At 36.9% G+C, this 27,183-nt stretch overlaps 1 protein-coding gene across 5 annotated transcripts in view; it reads right to left on the reverse strand.

Annotated features, from left to right (window-relative positions):
* The window catches only part of LOC144317319 (E3 SUMO-protein ligase ZNF451), a 91,895-nt gene that overhangs the window by 42,615 nt on the left and 22,097 nt on the right, over window positions 1-27,183 (reverse strand). For 3 of the 5 annotated variants that reach the window (XM_077903532.1, XM_077903530.1, XM_077903531.1), the window contains 3 exons: window positions 11,881-12,006; window positions 5,966-6,077; window positions 1,035-1,185 (listed from right to left, as the gene is read on the reverse strand). In XM_077903532.1, the coding sequence (XP_077759658.1) occupies window positions 1,035-1,185; window positions 5,966-6,077; window positions 11,881-12,006 (389 nt within the window). Of the gene's footprint in view, window positions 1-1,034; window positions 1,186-5,965; window positions 6,078-11,879; window positions 12,007-12,569; window positions 12,588-27,183 lie in introns of those variants that run through there. The other 2 variants (XM_077903533.1, XR_013383287.1) reach the window with 2 other exon arrangements.

Below are 27,183 nucleotides of genomic sequence, written 5' to 3' on the forward strand. Positions count from 1 at the left end.
ATCCCTTCAAACAGTGACCAATAGTGAGCTCAAGATTTTGTAAAAGTACCGCAAGATCCATTAAAATGGACTTAAGTATGTCTTGCCAAACTGATGAGATTCCAGTTTGAAGATTATAGAGTCATCATCTTTTCCTTTTTGCCTTATTTACCAGAAAATTCACAAATAGTTGTAAATGAACCAATTTAATAATAATCTCATGTCAAGATTTCTGGCACACACTTGTTTCCTAAAAATGTTTTTAATCCCTTTAATGTTCAGTTTAATCATTTTAAGTTTGTGCCATTTTAAAGTTGGAGATTTAAAAATACTTTAGATACAGTATGGTACCCAGTTATTTGTAGAATGCTGAAGCTCGTTCTAGGAGCCTTTACAGGTAGGTTAATTCATAAGTAGGTTGATGCATCTGGAAATGATAATGGCTGAGAGCCCCCAAACTCTCAATTCATATATTTAAACTATTAGGAGAGAATATGAAGGTAAGAATGTTTAATGCCTTTAATATTGCCTTCCCTTGATATTTACTTTCTCAAGCTCTACTATTCAAAAATTCAGTAAATTAATAAGGTAGGTTTCATAAATAGAATATTATGAATTTTGCTACATTTGGTTTGCCTTTAACATTTGCTTTGTAATACCATATTAGCTTTCTTTAGTCTAGACCAAATATCTCTAAGTGCTCTGTGTCTTTTGAAATTTGTATTTATGGGCTGGATTTCTCTAAAAATGATTCAACTACTTATAAGTGTAAAAATTCTGTTCCGAATTTTATGATACATATTAAGAATAAATACATACTTAAAGGCTACATGCCTTGAAAGAGAGTATCACTAGAAAAAATATCTGAGTTTAAGCCTTCTAGGAAACCTAAGAAATGTAAATTTAAAGCAACTATCGGAAGAGCACAAAACAATTCGAGTTTGCAATATAAAGTTATGATTACAATGACACAGATGTATTATGCTTTCATTTTATGAAATCACTTTGTAAAACTCATTTGCTTTTCAGCATCCACTATTGAGTATCATACTCACCTTTTCAAATGTCCTAAGAGAAGGTGCCCATTATCAAATTCCTTGTTACAGTGCATTATGGGACATAAAATTGGTTTTCCAGACACCCGCATTTGGCCTCCTCTTCGGAATGAACTTCTTGTTCCAGAATTAATTGTTCCTGCTTTGAGTCCTGTATCATTGGAATACAAATTCTTAAGTTCCTACTTCAGATACTTGTCCTTTGAATTGGTAATCAAAATTATGACAAAACAATATAAATTATGATACAACAGCATCTGGGTGATGCTAATTGTTATTAAATGTTTATTGGCTTTCTTATAAAAAATATGATCACTTAAAAATAGCTACCTGAGACAAATAAAGCTTTTTTTTATTTTAAGATTTTTATTTATTTATTCATGAGAGACAGAGAGAGACAGAGGCAGACATAGGCAGAGGGAGAGAAGTAGGTTCCCTGCAGGGGATTCAATCCCCAATGTGGGATTCAATCCCAGGATCACGACCTGAGCTAAAGGAAGATGCTCACCCACTGAGCTACGCAGGTGACCCCTCGGACAAGTAAAGTTGTTAACATTTTTTTTCTTTTTCTTTTTCTTTTTCTTTTTTTTTTTTTTTTTGAGAGAGAGGGAGAGAGCTAAGTGAGTCGGTTGGGGAGCGGGGGAAGGTAGGGGGGCGGAGAGAATCTTAAGCCGACTCCATGTCCAGAGTGGAGCCTGATGTGGGGCTTGATCTCACACCATGAGATCAGGACCTGAGCCGAAATCAAAAGTCAGATGGTTAACCTACTGAGTCACCCAAGGTGCCTATATAAATGATAATTAAATGATATTAAATGATAATCTAAATGATGTTATTTTTTTTTAATTTTTATTTATTTATGATAGTCACACAGAGAGAGAGAGAGAGAGAGAGAGAGAGAGAGAGGCAGAGACATAGGCAGAGGGAGAAGCAGGCTCCATGCACCGGGAGCCCGACATGGGATTCGATCCCAGGTCTTCAGGATCGCGCCCTGGGCCAAAGGCAGGCGCTAAACCACTGCGCCACCCAGGGATCCCATAAATGATGTTATTTTTAAAGTAATCTCTACACCCAACATGGGGCTCAAACTCACAACCCCAAGATCAAGGGTCACATTGCTCTACTGACTGAGCCGGCCAGGAGCCTTCCTTCCTTTCTTTTTTTAGTATGTGATGGAGATTAAATTTATTCATTTAATTTTTCTTTTTTTTAGTAATCTCTATACCCAATGTAGAGGTTACTAAAACCCTGAGATCAAGAGTTGCATGCTCTACTGACCAAGCCAGCCAGGTGTCCTGGAAGCTGTTAACATCTTTAAGTAACATTCTCTTGAGGGGAAAAAAAAATCTGTTTCTTTAAGTTCAATAGCCAAGAAATGTCAAAGATCAAACACTGATTAGAAAATCAGTTGCTCTATAAAGCCACTACTTACCTTTTCATTTATATAAACTGGAAAAGATCTTCTAATTCTTTTTTCCTCTATTAACTATCTTAAACACATTAGAAGGTTTACCTATATTATAAAGGATCTGAGTTCTCTGAAAATTATGTTAAAAATGTAACTAGGAGAGTGGGGAGGAGTGGAGAGTTCAGGGATGCAAGAAGAATAAAAGTGGTACTTTCTTAGGAAACCAGCCACTGATCAGTTAGTTCCAATCTGGATATTAAGTAATGCAGTTCTCAGTAATAAATTTACAGAACACAAAGCAGAGATTTACTTACTATCTTTCTCCTTTCTTTTATTTTATCCCTTTCTTTTCTCCTTTCAAAGTTTGCCCATCACTATTTCTTTTTCCTCTCTTTTTTAAAAAAGTAAACCCTACACCCATTATAGGGCTGTATGACCCTAAGATCCAGAGTCATATGCTCTATGGAATGAGCCAGCCAGGCAGCCCTTTCACTAGTCTCTCTGAATTAATCTCCCTTTATCCTGGCTCATTTTTCATCCTTTAAGTATTCATCTTACAACTCTTGTAGACTAATACCCCTGGAACAAAATTTATCCCATGCATGCTGTAGGATGGAAAATCTAGAGTCACATTACACAAACCATGAAATGTAAAACTGCAAGCAGGATTCTGACTGTATGTCAGATGGTTATACACAGATGGTTAGATTATTGACTCCCTTTAGACTGTTTAAATGCCTTGAATGTCTCATAGAACAGAAAACTGGGTATTATCTTTATGGTAGTTTCTACAAAGCCCCTAAGGATTTAAATAGGATAGATTATTATTCTTTTAACATCATCTAGTTTTAAGATCTCCAAATGGCTTATATAATAATTTAAGGTTTCAACTGCTTTTCTGCTGTTTTAGTCCTTGGGGGGAGGGGGGAGGCTCCATTAAAAACTGCCAAAATGCTTATAAATATGTTCTGCCAACAAACAATGAACAGCATAGTATAGCATTAATCATATTTTAATCTTAAAGACGCATTAAAGACAATACACCTTCTTATCTTTATTTTTTTAATGTAGTCAGAATTATGACAATTTTTAATTACTGTCTATCCACATTCTAGAAGTTGCCCATTAAGATCTTTATTTAGCCAGTAAAAGTTCTGGATAAAAATAAAATTAGAGAAAATAATCAATTCAGAGAAAATAAGATTTACCCATGGAAAGGCAAAATAGAGAAATTTAAGTATTTTCCTTAAAGTATTGTTTTTAAGTTACTAAGTATTTAAATGTATGCAAACTAGCCTAACTATAAAGGTCTATAAAAGATGAATTTCAGTAGAGTAAATATAAATAAAGTACTTAAACTACTTCTAATGAAAGGGATGAATTACAATAGCTAGATACTTTGGAATAGATTGAACAAGTCCCTTAATGCTATTTAGAAGTAGAACCTCATTTTTTATAATTAAAGAGAACAATGACTCACCTCTGTATTCCCAGCTATACCCTATTCAAACATTTCAGCACTCTCCAAAGCTAACTTATGGAATAGCACCATACCAATATAGCCCAATGTTAAAGCAGCTGTTCTAGCAATAGATCCTAAACTTCAGTTCTATAGTGTTGTTGCAAGGGAGCAAGCAAAAAAATAAAACAATCACATAAAACAAATATAACTAAAGCCCTTAACTCCAGGCTCAAGCTTATCAGCTACCAATGAATCAGGTGTGACCTGAAGATATGTAAAATACCAAGTTTCGCCAAGAATCATAAAGAGACAGTTAAAATGAGTCATTTGTTACCACTGACCTGCTCAGACAAATACATAAACATATGCCCATGAATACATTTTACAGTGAATTCAAATATTCTGTCAATCTGGAGGTACGGCATCAGATCTAAAGAGTCTAGACAGGACTTAAAAGATGTTAGATTTGCATGATATAAAATATTTTTAGAAGATATCTTGGAAATGATAAAGCCTTATAGTTCTACTCCATTTTCCTATCAAAATTACCTACGAATCTTTTCCCAAAACTACAGATGCCCTAGAATCATCTCTGGAGATGAGGCACAGGTATATACTTAAAAGTTCCCAGGCGATTCTAAAGTAGCTAAAGTAAAACCACTGAATTAAGTCATTAATTTCTACTGAGAACAGAATGCATCTAGGGGGATGTTTTCTTTTTTAAATATGAGCTTTAACTAGAACACCTCAAGAGGCATAACCAGGTATCATAGTATTTTTTGATAAAATAGGTCTGGAATACTAAACAATTCTTTTGTTTACTTGAATGACAGTCACATTTGGATCCTAAATTCTAGGCTTCTTTCTGTGTTCATATGCAAATGTTTATAGCTTACATTGGATAATATTCAAACATTTACTGAGTATCTCTAAGTTGAGCAAAAAAGGACTAATAAACCTTGGTCTCTGTCTCCCCATACTACAGAGTATGTAGTCTGAAAGAAGAGACAGACATACAAACTTATTAATGAACATAACAGGGTAAAAACTTTGGAATTACCTTATCAGTGATAATTTGATTCAAAGAAAAGCCTTCTGAAAACTATATTTATTTATTTTTAAAGATTTATTCATTTGAGAGAAAGAGAGGGAGAGAGAATGTGACCTGGGGGGTGGAGGGGACAGAGGGAAAGAGAATCTCAGAGTAGACTTCCCACTGAACGCCAAGCCCAATCCCTGGACCCCAAGACAGTGACCTGAGTCAAAAATCAAGATTTGGACACTATGACCAACTGTGCCACCCAGATGCCCCTGAAAACTGTAGAACAAGATATCAGGTTCAAGTTGAGCATTGCATTTCTAATGACTTTCTGCAATTAAACATTCTACTGGATTAAATCCACAGCTAAGGTTTCTGTGGATATCCCAAGCCTTTTAAAGGCTCAGTGTTACTTCTACAACACAGGCTAGAAAAGCGGTCATAGTGAGAGTGTCCTACTGGATCTTAAAAATTCCACCAAAAAATACAAAAAGTAAAAAAAAAATAAAACCTAATTATCTGGTTGGGGAAAATGTTCCATAGTGACTCTTTTGGGAACCTTAGGTCTGTAGAGTTAGTTAAGAGGCTACCCAATGCTTTAGATGTCTCTCATGTGGACATGTTCTTATAAAATATCTACACAGACTGCACTGATGAATAAATAAGAAAACACTAATCCTTTAGATCTCAGCTTAAATTCCATTTCATTAGAGAAAGCTTTCTTGACCTCAAATCTATTAAAATCTCTCCCACAGACACATGAACTATTTCATGTAATAACTGAAATAACACAAGTAAATAAATGAGCAATATCTAATGAGGTCAAGGATGACCTATTATATTCAAAATATACTTTTGTCAATGTAGGAAGACAATTGGTGAAGTAGGCCATTAAGTATCACTGAAACTAAATTTCAATACTTTTATGTATGTACTAGCAACTGAATAATACAGCTATAACCCCATAAAGCTTTAGGGAAGCTCAGTAACCTCAGTGTTCCACTCTGATCTCTAAAGAGTACCTGGCATTTTTAGCCACTGGTCCACACACAGTCTTGCTGCTTCTGTATCAGAATGTCCTCGAATAAATTCCAATTCTTGTAACCCATGAGCGTGCTGAAAATCGATTTTTTCCTAAAGGTATTAAGAAGAAAATCAGTTAACCTATGATTACTAACTTGGTTTTCTTGAGAAAAGGATGTTAATATATCAGTGATGAGAAAATACTGATTATCCTTTATCCCTATAACTCTACATTCTAGACATCTATCCCAAAGAGGTAAGTCAAAACAAAGGTTTATGCTCTGACATGCTGATCCCAATATCATTTGTATTTGCACAAAATTTTGCCATAACCTACATCTCCAACAATAGAGTAGTTTAATTATGGTATATCCATTTCATGAAAGTCAATTAGAAACACAAACCAAACTTTTGATGAAGTAGGAATATATTTTTTATATCAAGTAGGTCACCAAATGAGGTCAAATATAAATAAAGATTAATTTTTCAAGGTCTATAAATCTCTATCTGCAGAGGGGGAACAGAGGCTGAAAATATATAAAATGTCAACGACTATCTCTGGGAATAGAAATACAAATATTTTCATTTTTAAAGTTTTATACATTTTTAAAAAAAGATTTTATTTATTCATTTGAGACAGGGAGATACTAAGAGAAAGAACATTAGCAGTGCAAGGAATAGAGGGAGAGGGAGAAGCTGACTCTCTGCTGAACAGGGAGCCCAATGCAGCGCTCAATCCCAGGACTCCAGGATCATGACCCAAGCCAAAGGCAGACACTAAACCATCTGAGCCACACCCAAGTGCCCCCTAAATTTTTATATATTCTATTCAAAGTTTCCACATACAGTCTGAAGTATACAGAAGCCTATTAAATATTTTTTCAGTGAATAGTATTAGTAAGAGTAGATTTCATTAGTACTTAGAATGTACCAATATAAAGCATTTATCACCACCTAGATCTAGGGTTGGCAAACTTTTTCTATATAAAGGCCAGAAAGTAAATATTTTAGGTTTTGCAGCTCAACTCTACTGCAACTCCTCAACTCTGCCATGAAAGCAGCCACAGAGAATACGTAAACAAATGAGCATTGCTATGTTCCGATAAAATTTTATTTACAAAGAGGCAGCAAGCCACTGTCAACCATGAAACTAGACTTAAGCTTCAGACAGTTAAAGTCTCTAAGTCTTTCCATATATTATTTTAAATCTATTAATCTATTTGCTTACTCCCTAATTATGCTAACACTTACTAAAACCACTTACCACATGCTAGTTATGATTCTAAAAGCATTTTAAATTTCATTCTCACAATAACTCTGTGAGAAAGATACTATTATTGCTTGTATTGTAGAATGGGAAACCCGAGTTACAGAAAGGTCAAATAAATTGCCTAAGGATAAATAACAACGCCAGGATTCAGAATCTTATAATGATTCTAGAATTCATGCACTTAACCAGTATACCATATCGCATCTCCATAAGGTTTTGTTCTTAAAAAGAAATCACAAAGTCACAAATGCTAGATTTGCAAGATATAGGCCAGAATAATGAAAGGTCTAATTAACAATGCAACAGGATCTTCTATCAGAAATGGTTTAAGTAGTGAAACAGGGAGATTCAAGATTTCAATCTGAAAAAAATCTACACAATATTGTTAAAGTATACCATAAAATACTAATTCTCAAAGATGTTAACAAGCATTATATTCATTAAAAATAATTCTCTATAACCAAATTAAGTATATAAACACTCATTTTAATGCAAAATTTAAACAGTTCCTTTAGCACAGGACTTCCAAAGCCCTGAAGCGTTAACGTGCATATAATTTTCCACACTGGGAATATGCAGTATCTCAACAAATCATTAAATACTTTTTTTTCAAAGTGCATCCTATAGCATTAGTGTTCTGAATAACACATCATGGAGAACAGAGCTAGTTTATCCAGAGAAAGCAATAAGGCAAGCTTCTGGTAGACTCTAAAGACATTTTCTAATGCACTCTTACCAAAGTTCCTTACAAAATCTATCACAATAAAAACTTAATAAAATCAAATACTACCAGTACTACCACATGCCAGTTAACAGCCTACTTATTTTAAAGAACTACCAAAAACTAAAAATAAATAGGTTTTTAAAAATGTTCTCTGGCATTTTTTATTTTTTTATTTTTTATTTTTTTAAATTTTTTATTTATTTATGATAGGCACACAGAGAGAGAGAGAGAGGCAGAGACAGAGGCAGAGGGAGAAGCAGGCTCCATGCACCAGGAGCCCGATGTGGGATTTGATCCCTGGTCTCCAGGATCCCGCCCTGGGCCAAAGGCAGGCGCTAAACCGCTGCGCCACCCAGGGATCCCTCTGGCATTTTTTTTTTAATTTTTATTTATTTATGATAGTCACAGAGAGAGAGAGAGAGGCAGAGACATAGTCAGAGGGAGAAGCAGGCTCCATGCACCGGGAGCCCGATGTGGGATTCGATCCCAGGTCTCCAGGATCGCGCCCTGGGCCAATGGCAGGCGCCAAACCGCTGCGCCACCCAGGGATCCCCCTCTGGCATTTTTTAAAATAGAATTTGAACTCTGTGGCCATAGCCAATGCTCAGAAAACATTTAATGGTTGAAGTCATCCTCAAATAAGCCATCCTTTTCCCGTTACAAAAGCTTCTTCCCCAAATTTGAGTGTTATATCCCTTCTTGCAAGTCACCTTAACTCCTAGAGTGTGAATAAGCAAAGCTGGTAGATGATCAAGTAGTTAACACAACATTCTCTCTGGAAGTGATTCATCCAGTGAAAAGTTGTTGTGCCTTTTTTTTTTTTTTTTTTTTAATTTTCTGTAGGCTCCATACATAACATGGGGCTCGAACTCATGACCCTGAGATCAAGAGTTGCACACTCTACTGGGCCAGTCAGGTGCCCCATATCCAGTGAAGATTTTAACGTGTTTTTTTTTTTCTCTCTTTCTTTAAAACCGTTCCACCACAAAAGATTTTAAAAATTCACCTTAATAAGACATCAATAATTCACCAAGGCCTAAGAATAGTTGAAAGGTATTTTCTATTATCTAGTTTTAGTTAGAGTTATCAGCCACTAGAATTCCTCAACAATCATTTTTATTTTAGTTTCATTATCTTCCTGAGTAGTTTGTTTCATTTGTTTTCTGTCATCTAGTTTTAAAAAATAAGTTAAAGGGATGCCTGGATGGCTTAGTGGTTAAGCATCTGCCTTTGACTCAGGGCCTGATCCCAGGGTTGGGGATCAAGTCCCACATCAGGCTCCTGCAGAGAGCCTGCTTCTTCCTCTTTCCTCTGCCTGTGTCTCTGCCTCTCTTTCCATCTCTCGTGAATAAGTAAATAAGTAAGTAAGTAAGTAAGTTAAATATACAGGAAACCAAATTTTTAAAAATCATGAATGGATAGCAAGAAATGAACTAAGATACCTGTCAGTTTTTCTTTTAGAAAATAAAAATCTAGATATGTTTTTATTCTTTACAATTGGTTAAACAAAAATTTCAGAATCTCAAAAAACTTTCTTCAATGCTGAGGTCAAGTCTTTAGTAGAATGAATGAATATTTACATGGGTGGAAGCTGAAACCACCCTTGAGAAAAGCCCTGGTTACCACAGTGCCTGTAAAATTCTGAACCCATTACAGATATTTTACTATCTATGTCAGAACACTGCCTGGGAAGAGAAGCTAGAACCATTCAGGAAATTTGTGGGAAAGGATAGCTTGCAAATCATGCAAATAGAGACTTTCCCCATTAAAAAGATATAATTAACATAGTTTTGGGAAAGAATCTTCCTTAAAGCCAGGAAAGAATCCTGTTTTTTTAATATCTCTATGCATTAAGCATTCTATTTATTTATTTTTAAGATTTTATTTATTTGAGAGAAAGCTAGCAAGCATGTGCAAGGTGAGGGGCAGGGGCAGAAGCAGACTCCTCACTGAGCAGAGAGCCTGATGTGGGGCTCAATCCGGGGATTCCGGGATCATGACCTGAGCCGAAGGCAGACGCTTAACCAATTGAGCTGAGGCATCCAGACGTCCTTGCATTAAGCATTTTAAACATACAATTACAATACTATGCTCTAATTTAATTGGTATTATATTATAAAGTTCCCAAACAAATCTACTTCTAAATGTAAAGAATATTAATTTATTCTATACCAGATTAGGAGATACTAAAACAAAGGCTATAGAAATATATGAATTCCTCCATGATAACCAATGGACAGGAATTAAAATAAGATGTTAAAATTATAAAATCACAGGGATGCCTGGGTGGCTCAGTTATTGAGCGTCTGCCTTTGGCTCAGGTCCTGACCCTGTGGTCCTGGGATCGAGTCACACATCAGGTTCCCCACCGGAAGCTTGCTTCTCCCTCTATGTCTCTGCCTCTCTCTGTGTCTCTCTCATGAATAAGTAAAATCTTTAAAAAATATATAAAATCATAGTGCTTATCTTAATCCGGGAGATCATCTCCAACTCTGTCCCTTTATAGATTAAAGCCCAAAGTCTATCAAAGCTAAGTGAAATCCAAACAGCTGCTGGAAGAGCCATGATTTTATTTCTATTTTTTTAAAAATAAGTTTTACACGCAATGTAGGACTCTTGAACTCACAACCCTGAGATCAAGAGTGGCATGCTTTACTGACTAAGCCAGCCAGGCAGCACTCAATTTCCATTTTTAAACTCTTAGGATGGGGGCACATGGGTGGCTCAATCGGTTCAGCACCTGCCTTTGGCTCAGGTCATAATCCCAAGGTTCAGGGATGGAGCCCCATGTCAGGTTCTCTGCTCAGTGGAGAGCCTGTTTCTCCCTTTCCCTCTGCCTGCCACTCCCCCTGCTTGTGTGCTCTATGTCAAATGAACAAATTAAATCTTAAAAAAACCAAAAAGAAACAAAAAAAACTCCCAGGATGAAGAGCTTTATTTACCCAACTCATCAACTTTTTACTTCTAACAGATTCTTGTCAGTATTGAGGGATTCTTTTATTTTTATTTTATTTCATTTATTTTTTTCAAAAGATTTTATTTATTCATGAGAGACACAGAGAGAGAGAGATGCAGAGACACAGGCAGAGGGAGAAGCAGGCTCCACGCAGGGAGCCCAATGTGGGACTCGATCCTGGGACCCCAGGATCATGCCCTGAGCCAAAGGGAGAGGCTTAACTGTTGAGCCACCCAGGCGTCCCTATTTTTATTTAAAAAAAAAAAATTTTTTTTTAAGTTAACTCTACCCCCAACATGGAGCTCAAACTCAAGATCCCTAGGTCAAGAGTCACATGCTCCACTGACTGAGCCATCCAGGTGTCCCAGTATTTAGAGATTCTTTAAGTGATTCATCTGGGGCCTTCTAATGCAAGTGAAGAAAAAGATTTATATCATCAGAAGATTCTATATTAGGCTTCATTTTACACATAGCATCTCTTGTACAAACCTGATTGAAATTTCTATTTTTTTTTTAGTAATATATTTAGTCTGAAGGGGCAGGCTGAAGGTTTTTTTTCCGCAGGCTGAAGTTTGAGAAAGTGGTTTGATTCTATTTAGTAGAAAATAACCTTTTAACAGCTTATGTCTACAAAAGCACCAATAAACTCTTTTTCACTCTTATGATGTAGAAACCAGAAACTCTTAATTATTCACCTGCTATAAGAAATCTGGTGACTGTTAATTCCCCAAAATAAAGTCCACTCAATTATTTTTTTCCTCCTGTATACATATATGATCAGAATCTAACTAAAGATAGAAATATAAAAAGCTATCACGAGGTACTACACTAAAATGATGAGCTATTATCTAGAGTCCATGCTGAACTTGGATTCAATTATACATTTTTTAATGGCAAATTTGTTACAATTTTATTATAAATAATTCCATGATTTGATAAAGTACCAATTTAATTAGCCACATACCCTGAATGCTCTATTCTTCTCTTCCTTCTGTTGTTTCTCCACTTCAACATGGCGGGCTAGACGGGCCAGAGTTAAAGCAACTTTATCCTTCTGATGGTCAATATAGTCTTTGTGCTTAACATTATCCTATAATTGAAAAAACAATTTCCATTTCTTTTAAATAACAATATTAGCTTTGGGATAATGAATTCATTTACCAAAGAGTTATTGTACTAAACAATCGTTTACTTTTTTTTAGTTTATTTATTTACTTAAGTAACCACTATTCCCAACATGAGGCTCAAAATCATGACCCTGATATTAAGAGTCACATGCTCTCCCAACTGAACCAGCCAGGCGCCCCAAGAACCATTTAATTTTATCATCACCAAATTTCTAAGAGGTTATCTTATGTATTTTACACTTTATGTGGTGTTCTGTAAGTCAGCCAGTTATCTATCAGCATCTGCGGTTTTCAAGAAGTTAGGTAAACTAACTGCTAGGACAATTTATCATCCTTCTTTACTTTACAATTATCGGGATACTGAACAGTTTGGTGATGCTTAGCTCTGAGTCTATAAGGTAACGCCATTAAGCCATTAGTCTCCCCCTAAAAGGTCTAATAGTACAAACGTTCCTGGTTCTGGTTTTTCAGCAGTGCCAGAACAATATTTATTTAAGAGAAAATTATTTTTAAAAAATAGATCTACCTCTCAGTTTCTGGTCCAACATGTAAGGAGCTTATAAGTTGCCACTCCATCCTGACAAGATAAAAGCTGAACAAACCAAAAAGTCAACAACTCTTCTTAGATCTACCAGAGAAGTGAGGTTACAGTGTAAACCAGTGCTCCAAAAAAGAGAAACAGAGGGGCAAATACAGAGAATCACAAACTAATAGAGCAGAAATCCATGAGGGGAAACCTCAGCAGGAACCAGTATTGAGTAAAAAATCTAAACTATAATTGATGAATTGCTAGACACGCAGTCAGACAAGTCCAAGAGTTAAAAACCACAAGATGACCCAGTCATGGAGAACTGTCAGACTTTTTTATCTCCAAAAGTTCTATCAAGTTCTTACAGTAAAGACTAGAGAAAAATCCCCTCATGCTTACAGCAGGGGGAGAGAAGTAAGCATTTTGAAATATGCCAGAGCATTCTGTTCCTCTTAAGAAGGCCTGCCCTCAACAAAAACTATTTTACCAGCACTTAACCTATAGGAATTTTACCAGAGTCTAATCAACCTGGGAGAATGCAAATACACAATTCCAAGCCACTCTAGCAATCCTTCCCACTTAAAATAGAGGGGATTGAGGAGCACTGCTGAAGGTCACAGTCCAGGGCCATAAACTCAACAAGACTGAGACTAGATCACAGGACTACACAGTGCTACCACTCCTCCGTACCTTATCACTACATTAAGGCCCATTTACCAAAGCCTCTTTTACCTAATATATCATTTCTACCTTTCAACTAAAACTTACAAGGAATACTAAAAGGCAAAGAGCACAGTTTGAAGAGTCAGAGCAAGCACAGAAGGCAGGCATGGAAGGGATATTGCAATGATCAGACCAGGAATTCAAAACAACTGATTAACATGCTAAGGGCTCTGATGGAAAAAGTAGACAACATGAAAGAACAGATGTGTAATATAAGTAAGAGAGTTGGAAATCCTAAGAAAGAACCAAAAAGAGATGTTAGAGATCAAAAACACTATTACAGAAATGAACAATGCCTTTGACAGCTCCATTAGTAGACTGCTCATCACTGAAAAAAGAATCTCTGTCCTTAAGGATATGTCAACAGAAACTTCCAAAACTGAAAAACAAAACAAAAGCCTAAAAAAAAAAAAAAAAAAAAATCACAAAATGGAATACCTAGAACTATTACAAATGATGTTACATATGCATAATGAAAATACCAGAAGAAAGAAAGGAACAGAATATTTGAAGCAATAATGGCTGAGAATTTCTCCCAATCAATGTCAGACACCAACACAGAAATCAAGGAAGAAGTAAAACCCTCTTTGTTCACAGATTTCATGATCTTTCTAAGAAAACAGCATGCAAAGTAAACAGTAGTTAGGAGTGAAGTAACCTGTGTAATTAGATATTGATAGGAGCTTTATTCATAATGGCCAAAACATGGAAGCAACAAAGATGTTTTTTTGCAGATAAATGGTTAAAACTGTGGTACATCCAGATGATGGAACATTATTCAGTGCTGAAAAGAAATGTGCCGCCAAACAGCAACTGGGTGGCTCAGCTGGTTAAGCGTCCAACTACTGATTTTGGCTCAGATCACAATCTCAGAGTTCTGAGATCGAGCCTACCATGGCTTTGCACTGGGCACGAAGGCTGCTTAAGATTCTTTCTCCCTCTGCCTTTTCTCCCATTCCCCTCAAACAATGAGCCATCAAGCTATGAAAAGATATGGAGGAAACTAAAATACATATTACTAAATGAAAGAGGCTCATTTAGGTACACCTGGGTGGCTCAGCAGTTGGGTGTCTTTGACTCAGGTCATGATCCTGGGGCCCTAGGATCAAGTCCCACGTCGGGTTCTCTGCAGGGAGCTTGCTTCTCCCTCTGCCTGTGTCTCTGCCTCTCTGTGTCTCTCATAAATAAATAAATAAAATCTTTAAAAAAAAAAGAGGCTGATTTTAAGTCTGCATACTGCATGATTCCAACTATATGACAGTCTAGAAAAGGCAAAACAATGTGACAATAAAAAGATCAGTGGTTGCCCAGGGCTGGGGGAAGGGAGCGATGAGCTGGCAGAGTAGAGGTCTACAGAGCAGTAAAATCACTCTGTATGATGTATGTCCAACTATAAAGGTAGACACCTGTCACCATAAATTTGTCGAAACCCACAGAATGTACATCAGTAGTGAACCCTAATGGAAACCATGAACTTAGGGTGATAATGATGCATCACTGTAGGTTCACGGATCATAACAAACATACTAGTATGTTGGGGGATTCTGATAATGAGGGAAGCTATGAACGTCTAGGGGCAGGAGGTATACCCGAACCTCTGTACTTTCCTCACGGTTTTGCTGTAAACCTAAAACTTCTCTTAAAAAGTCTATTAAAATTTTTTTTCTACTAGAAAGACTAGGTTACTAACTAAATACCACTCTTTAGACAAGTCAGTCATGTATGTACAACCCAAATTTTATCTACAGTGGGACAGAATTACATCAACCATGTCAAACATCAGATGTGATTTTCCAAGTGCACAAAAGTTACACTGAAGTGAGTATAGATGAGGCCAAAATGGTATTTTCAGTATGAGGCCACACCTTTGCAATAAGGAATGCTCACTTTCTGACCAAGCCTACACTCTTGTACCAGGTAATAGATGACATTTTCCTAACTTCAAAATATTCTTTTACAAGTCACAGGACAATGTATCTTACCAGAAATAATTCACAAAAAGCTATTTATTTGAGCTCCAATCCTTTAGTAAAGGCATATTTATCTGTATTAAAAGTAAACGTCCTCTGGGAAGACAAAAATATTATTTCAAATGTAGGTGCTACCTTGAGAAGGAAATTTATTTTATTATTTATTTATTAAATTTTTTATTTATTTATGATAGTCACAGAGAGAGAGAGAGAGGCAGAGACACAGGCAGAGGGAGAAGCAGGCTCCATGCACCGGGAGCCCGACATGGGATTCGATCCCGGGTCTCCAGGATCACGCCCTAGGCCAAAGGCAGGCGCTAAACCGCTGCGCCACCCAGGGATCCCGAGAAGGAAATTTAGAGTAGATCCTAAAAGAATTTTTTAATTTAAGGAAGTTAATAATATTTAAACATGGGCCTAGGGACTCCTGGGTGGCTCAATGGTTGAGCATCTGCCTTTGACCCAGGGCGTGATCCTGGAGTCCAGGATCGAGTCCCACATCAGGCTCCCTGCATGGAGCCTGCTTCTGCCTCTGCCTGTGTCTCTGCCTCTCTCTCTCCATGTCTTTCATGAATAAATACATAAAATACATTCTTTAACAAACAAACAAACATGGGCCTATAGTAGGTTAGTTTTCCTGACACAGATACATTTATTTATTTAGGTCTTAAACTCTAGAAAAGTCATGCTTGGAGGCAAAGAAAACCAACGTCATAATAACACACAAGGAAGACAAGGTATAAATTAGGATTTACCTATAAAAATATGTTGTTGGATCATAATAATGTGAATATTCTGGGGACAGAAAGGTGACCATGGTTTGGATTAACTAAAGTAATCCTAATCTAGAAGAGCTACCCTTCAATTTATGGTTCCAGAATCATTTTACTTTCTCCTAGGCCACCACAAAATAATCATTCTGAAATACTGAAGTTATACTCATTCAGGAAGACTTTAATAATATTTATTCTTAAAGTTTCCTTTAAAGCACAAGTAATGATTCTCTGCTTTACGTTATAAACTCTAAATCTACTCTGGGCACAAAACTAAATGAAGACTAAAGTCTAAAACACAGAGATTAAAAAAATAAATAAATAAAAAAAAATAAAACACAGAGATTATATATTCATTGGGAAAGATCTTTAGTATTCCACTTGCCGCAAAATTTATTTTTTTTTTTTAATTTTTTTTTTTTAATTTTTATTTATTTATGATAGTCACACAGAGAGAGAGAGAGAGAGGCAGAGACATAGGCAGAGGGAGAAGCAGGCTCCATGCACCGAGAGCCCGACGTGGGATTCGATCCCAGGTCTCCAGGATCGCGCCCTGGGCCAAAGGCAGGCGCTAAACTGCTGCGCCACCCAGGGATCCCTTGCCGCAAAATTTAAGTATGAACTTTACTCTCTGCAACTATATTCATAGACTTGGAAGATAAATTATTTGGTCCTTTAATCAACATTTAAACATTTGTTTACATTTCTTCAACTTCATTCTAAAATTAATCTCTAGCCCTAGAACATTACTCTTTGGCAGTCAATTAAGTAAAAACTATTAGTATTGACAATTTGCTAAAATTTATTTTCCTCATATTTAGCTATCAGTAGCCTATGTTATCTTTTATTTTTTTTAAGATTTTATTTATTTATTCATGATAGACACAGAAAGAGAGAGAGAGAGAGAGAGAGAGAGAGAGAGAGGCAGGCGTGCAGAGAGAAACAGGCTTCATGCCGGGAGCCTGATATGGGAACTCAATCCTGGGACTCCAGGATCACACCTTGGGCCAAAGGTAGGCACTGAACTGCTGAGCCACCCAGGGATACCCCTATGTTATCTTTTAATTAACTATCTGGTTATTTTTTTTAAAGATTTATTTATTTATGCATGATAGACAGAGAGAGAGGCAGAGACACAGGCAGAGGGAGAAGCAGGCTCCATGCCAGGAGCCCGACGCGGTATTCGATCCTGGGACTCCAGGATCGTGCCCTGGGCCAAAGGCAGGCACTAAACCGCTGAGCCACCCAGGGATCCCCACTATCTGGTTATGTTAATAAAAAAAGACTACTTCTGTGATTCCCAACTAATTCTAATCTATTTATTATCTTTCATGATTTGGAAAGGCTCAAAAGACCTAACAACTCCAATACTGACAACAAAAAACATTTAAAACTGACTTTAGTTTCCTTCTCTTTTTCCTTGAAGGGGAAAGTTTCTATTTTCTTCTTAAAAACAAAAACAAGGGATCCCTGGGTGGCGCAGCGGTTTGGCGCCTGCCTTTGGCCCGGGGCGCGATCCTGGGGACCCGGGATCGAGTCCCGCGTCGGGCTCCCGGTGCGTGGAGCCTGCTTCTCCCTCTGCCTGTGTCTCTGCCTCTCTCTCTCTGTGTGACTATCATAAATAAATAAAGAAAAAAAATATTTAAAAAGAAAAAACAAAACAAAACAAAAAAACAAAGATAAAATCAATCTCTCTAGCTACATATATCAAAAGCACATAAGTAGACAATCTGTCAGGAGTAGATATAAAAGAATGAATGGTAGAGCTAGAGAAAGAATGAGCTTCAACTTTGAAACCTCTACCACGTATGAGAAAAATGAAATATTTAAAATAAGAATGTTTTCTCCTAAAATGGTGAAAAATTAATTATACAGAGCAGGGGATGAGAGTCATATGATATTTTTCTATCACAATTAGGTTTTGGGATCAAGGTTACTGGTTAAAGCCAGGCACGAGTAATGGGTTATGTATGAACACTCACTCTTTCCAGAAAAGCCAAATCCCTTGGATTTCCATTGTTAGTGATCCAAGACAAGGGCTAGCCTATTGATTTTACAAAATTAAATACTTCTGTGGTTCTGAGAGAACACATATACACTAGAAAAAGAAGATCAGGGCAGCCCCGGTGGCGCAGCAGTTTAGCACTGCCTGCAGCCCAGGGCGTGATCCTGGAGACCCTGGATTGAGTCCCACGTCAGGCTCTCTGTATGATGCCTGCTTCTTCCTCTGCCTGTGTCTCTGCCTCTCTCTCTCTGTCTCTATGAATAAATAAAATCTTTAAAAAAAAAAAAAAAGGAAAACAAGATCATGGATATGGATATTAAAATACATTGGGATTTTACCCATTAGATCACAGAAGGCCCTATTTTACATAGAATATAATAGGGAAGTCAAAGAATCAGTATGTTCAGAAACAAACTTTAACTTACCAGAAGGCAAGGGAGAAAAAGCTTACTGTAGGCCACCACCTTGTTACCGATTCAACCACAGAACCAAAGCTATGGTATTATTTGTCAGGAACATGGGCAGAAACTGATCTTATTTCAGGCTAGATGAAAGTATCTTAAATGTCTTTTGTAAAATTAAGATGAAAAAGGGACACTATAGTCTTAAGTTTGGGAGTTTTCCACTACTCCTTTAGTGCCAAAATGCTGAACTGTAATTTTATGTGAAATCACAAAATTCTAGGACTGTTCTTAGGTTAGTTATGCCAATCTTCCCCAAAGTCTATGGTATTTTTTTAAAGATTTTATTCATAAAGGCAGAGACACAGGCAGAGGGAGAAGCAGGCTCCATACATGAAGCCTGACATGGGACTCGATACCAGGTCTCCAGGATCACACCCCAGGCTGCAGGCGGTGCTAAACCGCTGCACCACTGGGGCTGCCCAAAGCCTATGGTATTAATAAGCATTTAGGTCCTTAGAGCTTTTCTATGGTCACTTTCAGTTATGCAAATTTTCAAGCTAGAAGGAATTGGCTCTCAATATAAGAATGGTAAGATTAAAATGTTCACAAGCTATAGCATTTTCATTCTTCTTGAAGCACAATGCTGTGGTCACCCTGGATTAATTTCCACGTTAGGGGATCCCTGGGTGGCGCAGCGGTTTAGCGCCTGCCTTTGGCCCAGGGCGCAATCCTGGAGACCCGGGATTGAATCCCACGTCGGGCTCCCAGTGCATGGAGCCTGCTTCTCCCTCTGCCTATGTCTCTGCTTCTCTCTCTCTTTCTCTCTGTGACTATCATAAATAAATAAAAATTTAAAAAAATTAAAATTTCCATGTTAGATATGACTTAAAAATACTATTGAGTCCACAGGGATAGGAAATGATCTACAAGAAAATGCTATCCACTCAGCTATTTTTGGGGAGAAGGATAGGAAAGTCTTTTTTTTTTAATAATTTTTTTTAACATTTTATTTATTTATTCAAGAGAGACACAGAGAGAAAAGCAGAGACACAGGCAGAGGGAGAACCAGGCTCCATGCAGGGAGCCCGATTCAGGACTCGATCCCAGGACTCGGGGATCATGCCCTGATCAGAAGGCAGATGTTCAACCACTGAGCTACCCAGGCGTCCCAGGAAAGTCTTAAGTAGGGAGGGGAGAGTGGTTTCTCTCTATTTTAATAGATCATTCCCTGCATCAGTTTTTCTTCCATAACCTCTTCCACTCCCACTGGGGAAGTGTGTGGGGTCTTCAAAGAATTTAAGAAAAAATTGTAAAGTCAGAAAACATTAAAAGGCAAATTCTAATTCAATGACTATGAAAAAAATTTTTAAATAAAACTTTTAAAATAAACTGTTTTTAAAAATAATATGGCTAAAATGACAGTCTGACACACAAAAAAATCTGTGGATGATCAGGAGTTGGAAGGTTACAAAGTGAGGGTTACACCCCGTACAGACGAAAAGCTTTCCAGAACCTCAGAAGCCAGGCTAATATGGCCTCTCCCTCTATGATCCTGTGCTCACCCTGGACATTATGAACTTCTTATATCCTCCAATATACTTTTTTTTTTTTTTAAAGATTCTATCTTATCTATCTAAACAGAGAGAGAACACACAAGCAGGAGAAGCAGCAGGCAGAGGGAAAGGAGAAGCAGGCTCCTGCGTGAGCGCCCGATGTGGGGCTTCGTCCCAGGACCCTGGGATCATGACCCAAGCCAAAGGCAGATGCTTAACCGACTGAGCCACCCAGGCACCCTCTCTAGTATATTCTCTACACTATTTAAAAAGGTTTTATTTATTTATCTGAGAGAGAGACGGAGAGCACAGGCAGACACCCCATTGAGCAGGGCCCCAACCTGGATTCGATCCCAGAACCCTGAGATCATGACCTGAGCTGAAGGCAGATGCCTCATCGACTGAACCACCCGGCTGCCCCTATTCTTTACATTTTCTTAAATGTAAAACTTGGGTTGTACAAACTGAATCTGGGCTGTGTCCTAGAAATGGCCGCCAGATTAAGAATACTGGTTAAATCTGAGTACACATATCCAAGAAAGCTAAGTCTGTATAGGCATATCTCATTTTACTGCACTTTGCAGATACTTCTTGTTTGTTTGTTTTACAAATTGAAGGCTTGTGGCAACCCTGCATCCAGCAAGTCTACTGGCATGATTTCTCCAACAGCACTTGCTCACTCCATGCCTGTGTCATTTTTAGGTAATTGAGATATTTCAAAAAATTTTATTGTTATATTTTTTGTAGTGATCTGTGATCTTTGATATTAGTATTACAATTCTTTCTGTAATAAATGTGTGTGTTCTGATGGCTCCACCAACTGGCCATTCCCTTGTCTCGCTCCCCTTCCTTAGGCCTATTTCCTGAGACATAAATATTGAAATGATGCCAATCAATAATCTGACAATGACCTCTCAGTGTTCAGGTGAAAGGAAGAGTTGCACATTTATCATTTTAAAAGCTAGAAATGATTTAACTTAGTGGGAAAAGCATAATGAAAACCATGACAGGCTGGAAGCTTGGCCCCTTGCACTAAACTGCCAACTTACTGCAAAGAGAAAGTTTTTGAAGGAAATTACAAGTGCTACTGTAAGGAACACATGAATGATAACGCAGAACAGCCTTATTGCTGATATGAAGACAGTTTTAGGGGTGCCTGGGTGGTTCAGTCAGTTAAGTGTCTGCCTTTGGCTCAGGTCATGATCCCAGGGTCCTGGGATGGAGCCCCACAGCCCTGCATTGGGCTCTCTGCTTCTCCCCAACTGTACTCTTTTCTCTGTCAAATAAATAAGTAAATAAATCTTAAAAAAAAAAAAAAAGTTTTAGCGTTTTGAATAGATCAAACCAGCTACAACATTCCCTTAAGCCAAAGCCCAGTCCAGAACAAAGCCCTAACTCTTCAATTTTGTGAAGGCTGAGAGAGGTAAGGAAAAAGAGCAGTTTGAAGCTAGCAGAGGTTGATTCATGAGGCTTAGGAAAAGCTGATTCATAACATCAAAGTACAAGGTGAAGCAGCAGGTGATGTCGAAACTACAGCAGGTTATTCAGAGCTAGAGAGCTAGCTAAGATAATTAATGAAGGTTGCTGCACTAAACCACAGAGCTTCAGTATGGATGAAACAGCCTTCTATTGGAAAGGAGATGCTATCTAGGACTTTCATAGCTTAGAGAGGTCAATGCCTGGCTTCAAAGCTTCCAAGGACAGGCTGACTCTCTTGTTAGGGGCCAACACAGCTGGTGCCTTTTTAAGTTGGAACCAGTGCTCATTAACCATTCTGAAAATCCTAAGGCCCTTAAGAATTATGCTGTCTACTCCGCCTGTGCTTTGTAAATGGAGTAAGGCTGGAATGAAAGCATATCTATTTACATGATGGTTTACTGAATATTTTAAGCCCACTGTTGAGACCTACTGCTCAGAACAAAAATTCCTCCAGAATTTGACTGCTCACTGACAATGCGCTGGTCACCCAAGAGCTCTGATGGAGATGTACAACGAGAATGTTGTTTTCATGTCTGCTAACACAACATCCATTCTGCGGCCCACGGATCAAGGAACAACTTCAACTCTCAAGTCTTATTATTTAAGAGATACAGTCTGTAAGGTTACAGCTGCCATAGATAGTGATATTTCAGATCTGGGCAAAGAAAACTGAAAACCCCCTGGAAAGGATCTACCATTCTAGATGCCAATAAGGATATTCATGATTCATGGGAAGAGTTTAAAGTATCAACATTAATAGCTTGGAAGATGTTGATTCCAACCCTCATGGATGACTTTGAGGGGTTCAATCAAGACTTTCATGGACTAGATGTGGTAGAAACAGCAAGAGAACTGGAATTAGAAGTAGAGCCTGAGATAAGACTGAATTGCTGCAAGCAATGATAAAAGCTGCAAGCTAATGATAAATGATAAGGAATTGCTTCTTATGGATGAGCAAAGAGGTTTCTTGAGACAGAACCTACTCCTTGTGAGGATGCTGTAAAGATTGTTGAAGTGACAACAAAGGACTTAGAATATTACTATGCTAGAGAAATCATTCCTAAAAAGCAGAGTTAATCAATGTGGCCAACTTCACTACTGTTTTATATTTAAAAATTGCCACAGCCACCCCAACTTTCAGCAAATCACCAACCTGGTCAGTCAGAAGCCATCAACATCGAGGCAATACCCTCCACTAGGAAAAAAGTTAGGACTCACTGAAAACTCATGATGGTTAGAATTTTTTAGCAATAAGGTATTTTTAAATTAAGGCATGTATTTTTTTTTATACACAATACTACTGCACACTTAATATTTGTGTTATTGTGATGGTCTGGAACCAAACCCGCAGTATCTCTAAGGTATGCCTATACAGGTGAAAGTAACCAAGAATTCTTTTGTTCTTGAGGATAAAATGTTTGATTTTACTTATTTTTATTTATTTTTTAAGTTTTAATGTAGTGTGGAAGAGTTAGAGCAAAAATTCCAAGTCTAGGAGTAAGGTATAACTTGGAAAAGAAGAGGGCTTTCTTAGGAGATCTAATCTGTAATGATGGGATTCAATGGGTCAACCTAACTGGGGGCAAGAGGAAAAGGAAAACCTGGCACAGGATTCCCTTGTCAGGGACATTTTAAAAGAAACTAATTATCAATGGTCACCATCATTTCTAAAGAGTAAAGACAAAAATCTCAAGCTAATATTTTAAAATTTCCCCTAGTAGTCTCATACTAAACAAATTTAGCTTTATGAAAAACTAGCTACACTACCCTGATTTTTCTTTTTGCTAGAGACCAATAACCACCTCACACTTGAAATCAGTTCAGCTGAACTTAAAATTGGTTCTGACCACGAACTCAAAAGTCTGATCATAAAAGATAATCAGGAGTTACATTCAATGTGAATTCCACACTTTAGACAAAATTTTCACCACAGTGATTAATACTTTTACTTACTAATCAAGTTTAATGAGCTAACAAAGATTTCTGGAAACTATTAAAGTTTCTCACATTAATGTGAAACTGATCTACTTACTATGTGAACTATAAAATAAATCATACAGGACCATTAAATAGGTAAATTAATGACAAAATGGCACAAAACACCACCAATGAAGCTATATACTCTATAGATTTCAATGTCTTCTTCCCCTCACTTATATTTAAGTGAAAATAATCTCATCTTTTGTTAAAATATGTTAAGTAAAATCTAGAAGGCTAGAAATCAAAATGTCTACAGTACTTGTTTAGCTGGAGAATTTTTAAAAATCTTTTTCTAGTATTTCTACAATCAGCACATATAATAAAATTAACAAAATTTCAATTTTTAACCAACAAGATGGTATGACAACAAGTATTGAGGATCTCACTCTTTTGTTTGGGAATAATGGATTTGATTCGAATTAATCCCTTATAAAAATGTAAGTTTAACATTTATCTTTCATAAAGGTAGATGGAAATTTTGTATCGAAAAGGAACATCATCTGTTAGTAAATTGTATTTAACTTTTTTCCCTCCAGATTTTTCTCTCTAGAAATCCAATGTTTAGGCTACATTATTTTTCAAACCTAACAGGAAAAGATATCAATTATAACTAAGGTAGGTCATATTCAGTTCACAGCTTTAAAGACTATCAGGAAAATATATTTTACAGAGCTTTGATGTCAAACACCATTACTATTTTAAAGCAAAAAGCATTAAAAAAAAAAAAAGCATTTAGCTAAAACATACTTGAAATTTTGTATTGTTCTTTAAATACATATATGCTTAAGACAAACTGCAACGTACATATACTCATTTGTATTTTTAAATGTACTTAAATTATTAAAAATATAATTAGGCAAATTAAAAATTGAAACTTAAAATATTAGCTTATTCAACTATACCTGACCTTCCTCTTTTCCTGTTTGGGATATAAAAATAGAAAGCAAGACTCTCAACTTTTCCAATAACCAAGGTAATTTCTCAATGTCTAATATATTTATTCACATGGAAACTAATAATGTCCCCAAAGTAATTTTTACTAGAGCTTGAGTTTTAGAGGTAGGCTTTCTTTTAGAATTCATCTACAAATAAAGGCCTGTTCCTTGAACTATTCACTCTCAACCCTGCAGTGCATTATGGTTTAAGAAGCTATGTGCCATACACTGCCAGCTCCCTTCTGGTAGTTAAGAACTGGGTTTGGTACTGAATGCAGAGGAAATGGACTATAATCTGCTTCGTAAAACTTTTCTAAGGTTTTATGAATAGATTCAAATATTAAATACAGGCAGATCTTTCACTTTACTCAAGTTGAACTTCTAAGTCCTTTCTTACTGCTTTAACTAGCTAAATCAGTTTTCTAAAAATATTTGCCAAGATCAAGTCAAAGGAAATACAGAATTAAAGGAATAGTACTGCTTTTGTAAAGCAATTTCTAGAAATACTGAAAAAAGCAGAGCTTCACAGAAGAAATTGTCATTTTATAATAGTTGGTTGCATTATATTATTTTGAGCCTTTTTTATAATGAGCATCTGATATATTTTAAAATCACCACTAATCTCTAAAAAGCACTTTAGTTCTTGAGTAACTATCAAATTTGGCTTTATACAAAATTACTTTTTAAATGGAAATATGAATATAGTAAATGGATCTTTCTCTATGAAATGGATTTCATTTCTGTACAGGGTGAGATAAGCTAGGAGAAAACACTCTGTAAAATGAGTAATCCAGAGAACTGATCACAACAACCCAGTTCCCTGACTCACCAAGAGCACTTTTTTGGCTATAGAAAAGCCAGTAATAAGGGAAGATGAAATTTGCAGGAGGTAAGGGAGAGGAATAGGGAGAGGGAATATAGAGAATAATCCAAGGCAAATGTTTATTTGTTGTTCTTATAATATCTCCCTGAATGTCAGCAGGCACAAACTAGTCAGAGGTGCATCAGACGGAGAATAATTATTCTAGCCATTATCCTTATGTTCTATTTAAAGAAGGGATCCCAAGTTTAAAAGAAAGCTCAAAGGGGCAACTGTGAAAGTGGAATGAATTAACTTCGTAAATTATTATAACTATCCATCTGACCGGTACACTTGGTTAGAATAGAATTCCGAACTGCATTATTTCACACAAACTCAAATTTCAAAGCCTGCTTATTATTGCCCATCCTAAAGCTGCAGTCCAGAGTTTGGTCTGAAGTTTGCACTCCCAGAAGTTCTGCTTAACAGAAGCCCTTCTACCCAACTTATGGCTCAAACCACACCCCAAAATAACTTTTTGAAAAGCAATAGTTTTTCTCAATAATTTTATATTCAAATACAGAGAGAGCAGAAGGGATAAACACAGCAAAGCAGTACAATATTTATTTACCATCTCCAGCAGCAAAGCTTTGGAACCAGGAAACAACCCTTTTGTACAAAGCAATCATCTTCCCAACCCACAACTGGTTACTGTTTACAAATACTAGGTACACAGAACATCTGCTTTATGTGGCAAACTTAAAAACGTACAGATATACCCCATTCTGTAAAGTACTTTACTCGGTTAAGAAGGCAAGTACCACCAAACCTGTTAAGTAAGATTCTTCCTCCTGTAATGTCTTTTGGGTCAATTGCCAATATCTATAATTATAAAAATCCCCTCCTAGGAAGAATGACTTTGATTCTATTTCAGTACAGGACCACACAAAAAAAACAAAACAAAGCACCCCCCCCCAAAACCTAAAACAAAATAAAAACAAAAAACCCAAATGTAAACAAAACAAAAACATATTTGGAACTTGAGAATTTTTAGATATCTCTGAAGTTGCAAGGGGAGGATTATAACTTTAACCCTGAGTGCCACTGCTATACCTCTGGCACAGGAAGAAAAAGATGAATTAGGAAGAGAAAAGAGAAACGGTGAATGAAAGTGGCAACAAAAGCAAGAAAGGAAACTCAAATCACAGAAAAAACAAACAGGAAGTTGACAAAATGTGTTTTGGGTGCTGCTGGAGATACCACTGGCACAAGGTTTAGAGGTTGTTCTTCAATACACCACTTCCAAATTCCAATGAAGCAACATTTTTATAAATAACTTCATTTTCCCCAAGTCTACCCTCAAATTATCTGTAAGCCAAGGTATAGGGAAATCAGCCACATTTAGCTACACTGAGGACACAATGCCAATAGGAGGTCCTGAAATATGCAACTGTGTCCCCATAATGGTCTGTCACACTCCACTTTAGTGTCATCATCTTGTTCATCTTCAAAGTTGTTCTCTACCAGTGTCTGTTCTTTTTCACTGCTTAAGCTGTGCCTGGGACTAGAGGTGCACTAACTGAAAGCCCTCCTTTGGCTCAGTTCAGGAAGGAAAAAGAATTGCTCTAGATGTCCACAGGGGACTATGGTACAAAGCAAACTCTAGACAGACTACTTCTATAACCTCACAAATAATGGCCACACAAACTTGGTACACTTCAAATAGGTGGGAACCAATACATTTCCATGAGTAATTTATCCTTTCTTCAGCTTAATCTCCACCAACTGTCCCGCATAAAGGCTGTTCCATAAGGTTCTGAAACCAGACACAATGTTCCACATGCCTTTGTATACACTGATTCATCTCAATGCCTGGCTTTTGATTCTCCACTGGTCCAACTATCTCTTCTCTAATCATGATGCAAACCCCAGCTCAAATTATTTGCTAAGTAAGAAAAGCTTCCTTGATCCCTCTAGATGGCCCTCTCTT

This window comes from Canis aureus, chromosome 7 (assembly GCF_053574225.1).
Source record: "Canis aureus isolate CA01 chromosome 7, VMU_Caureus_v.1.0, whole genome shotgun sequence".
NCBI classification, from domain to species: Eukaryota; Metazoa; Chordata; class Mammalia; order Carnivora; family Canidae; genus Canis; species Canis aureus.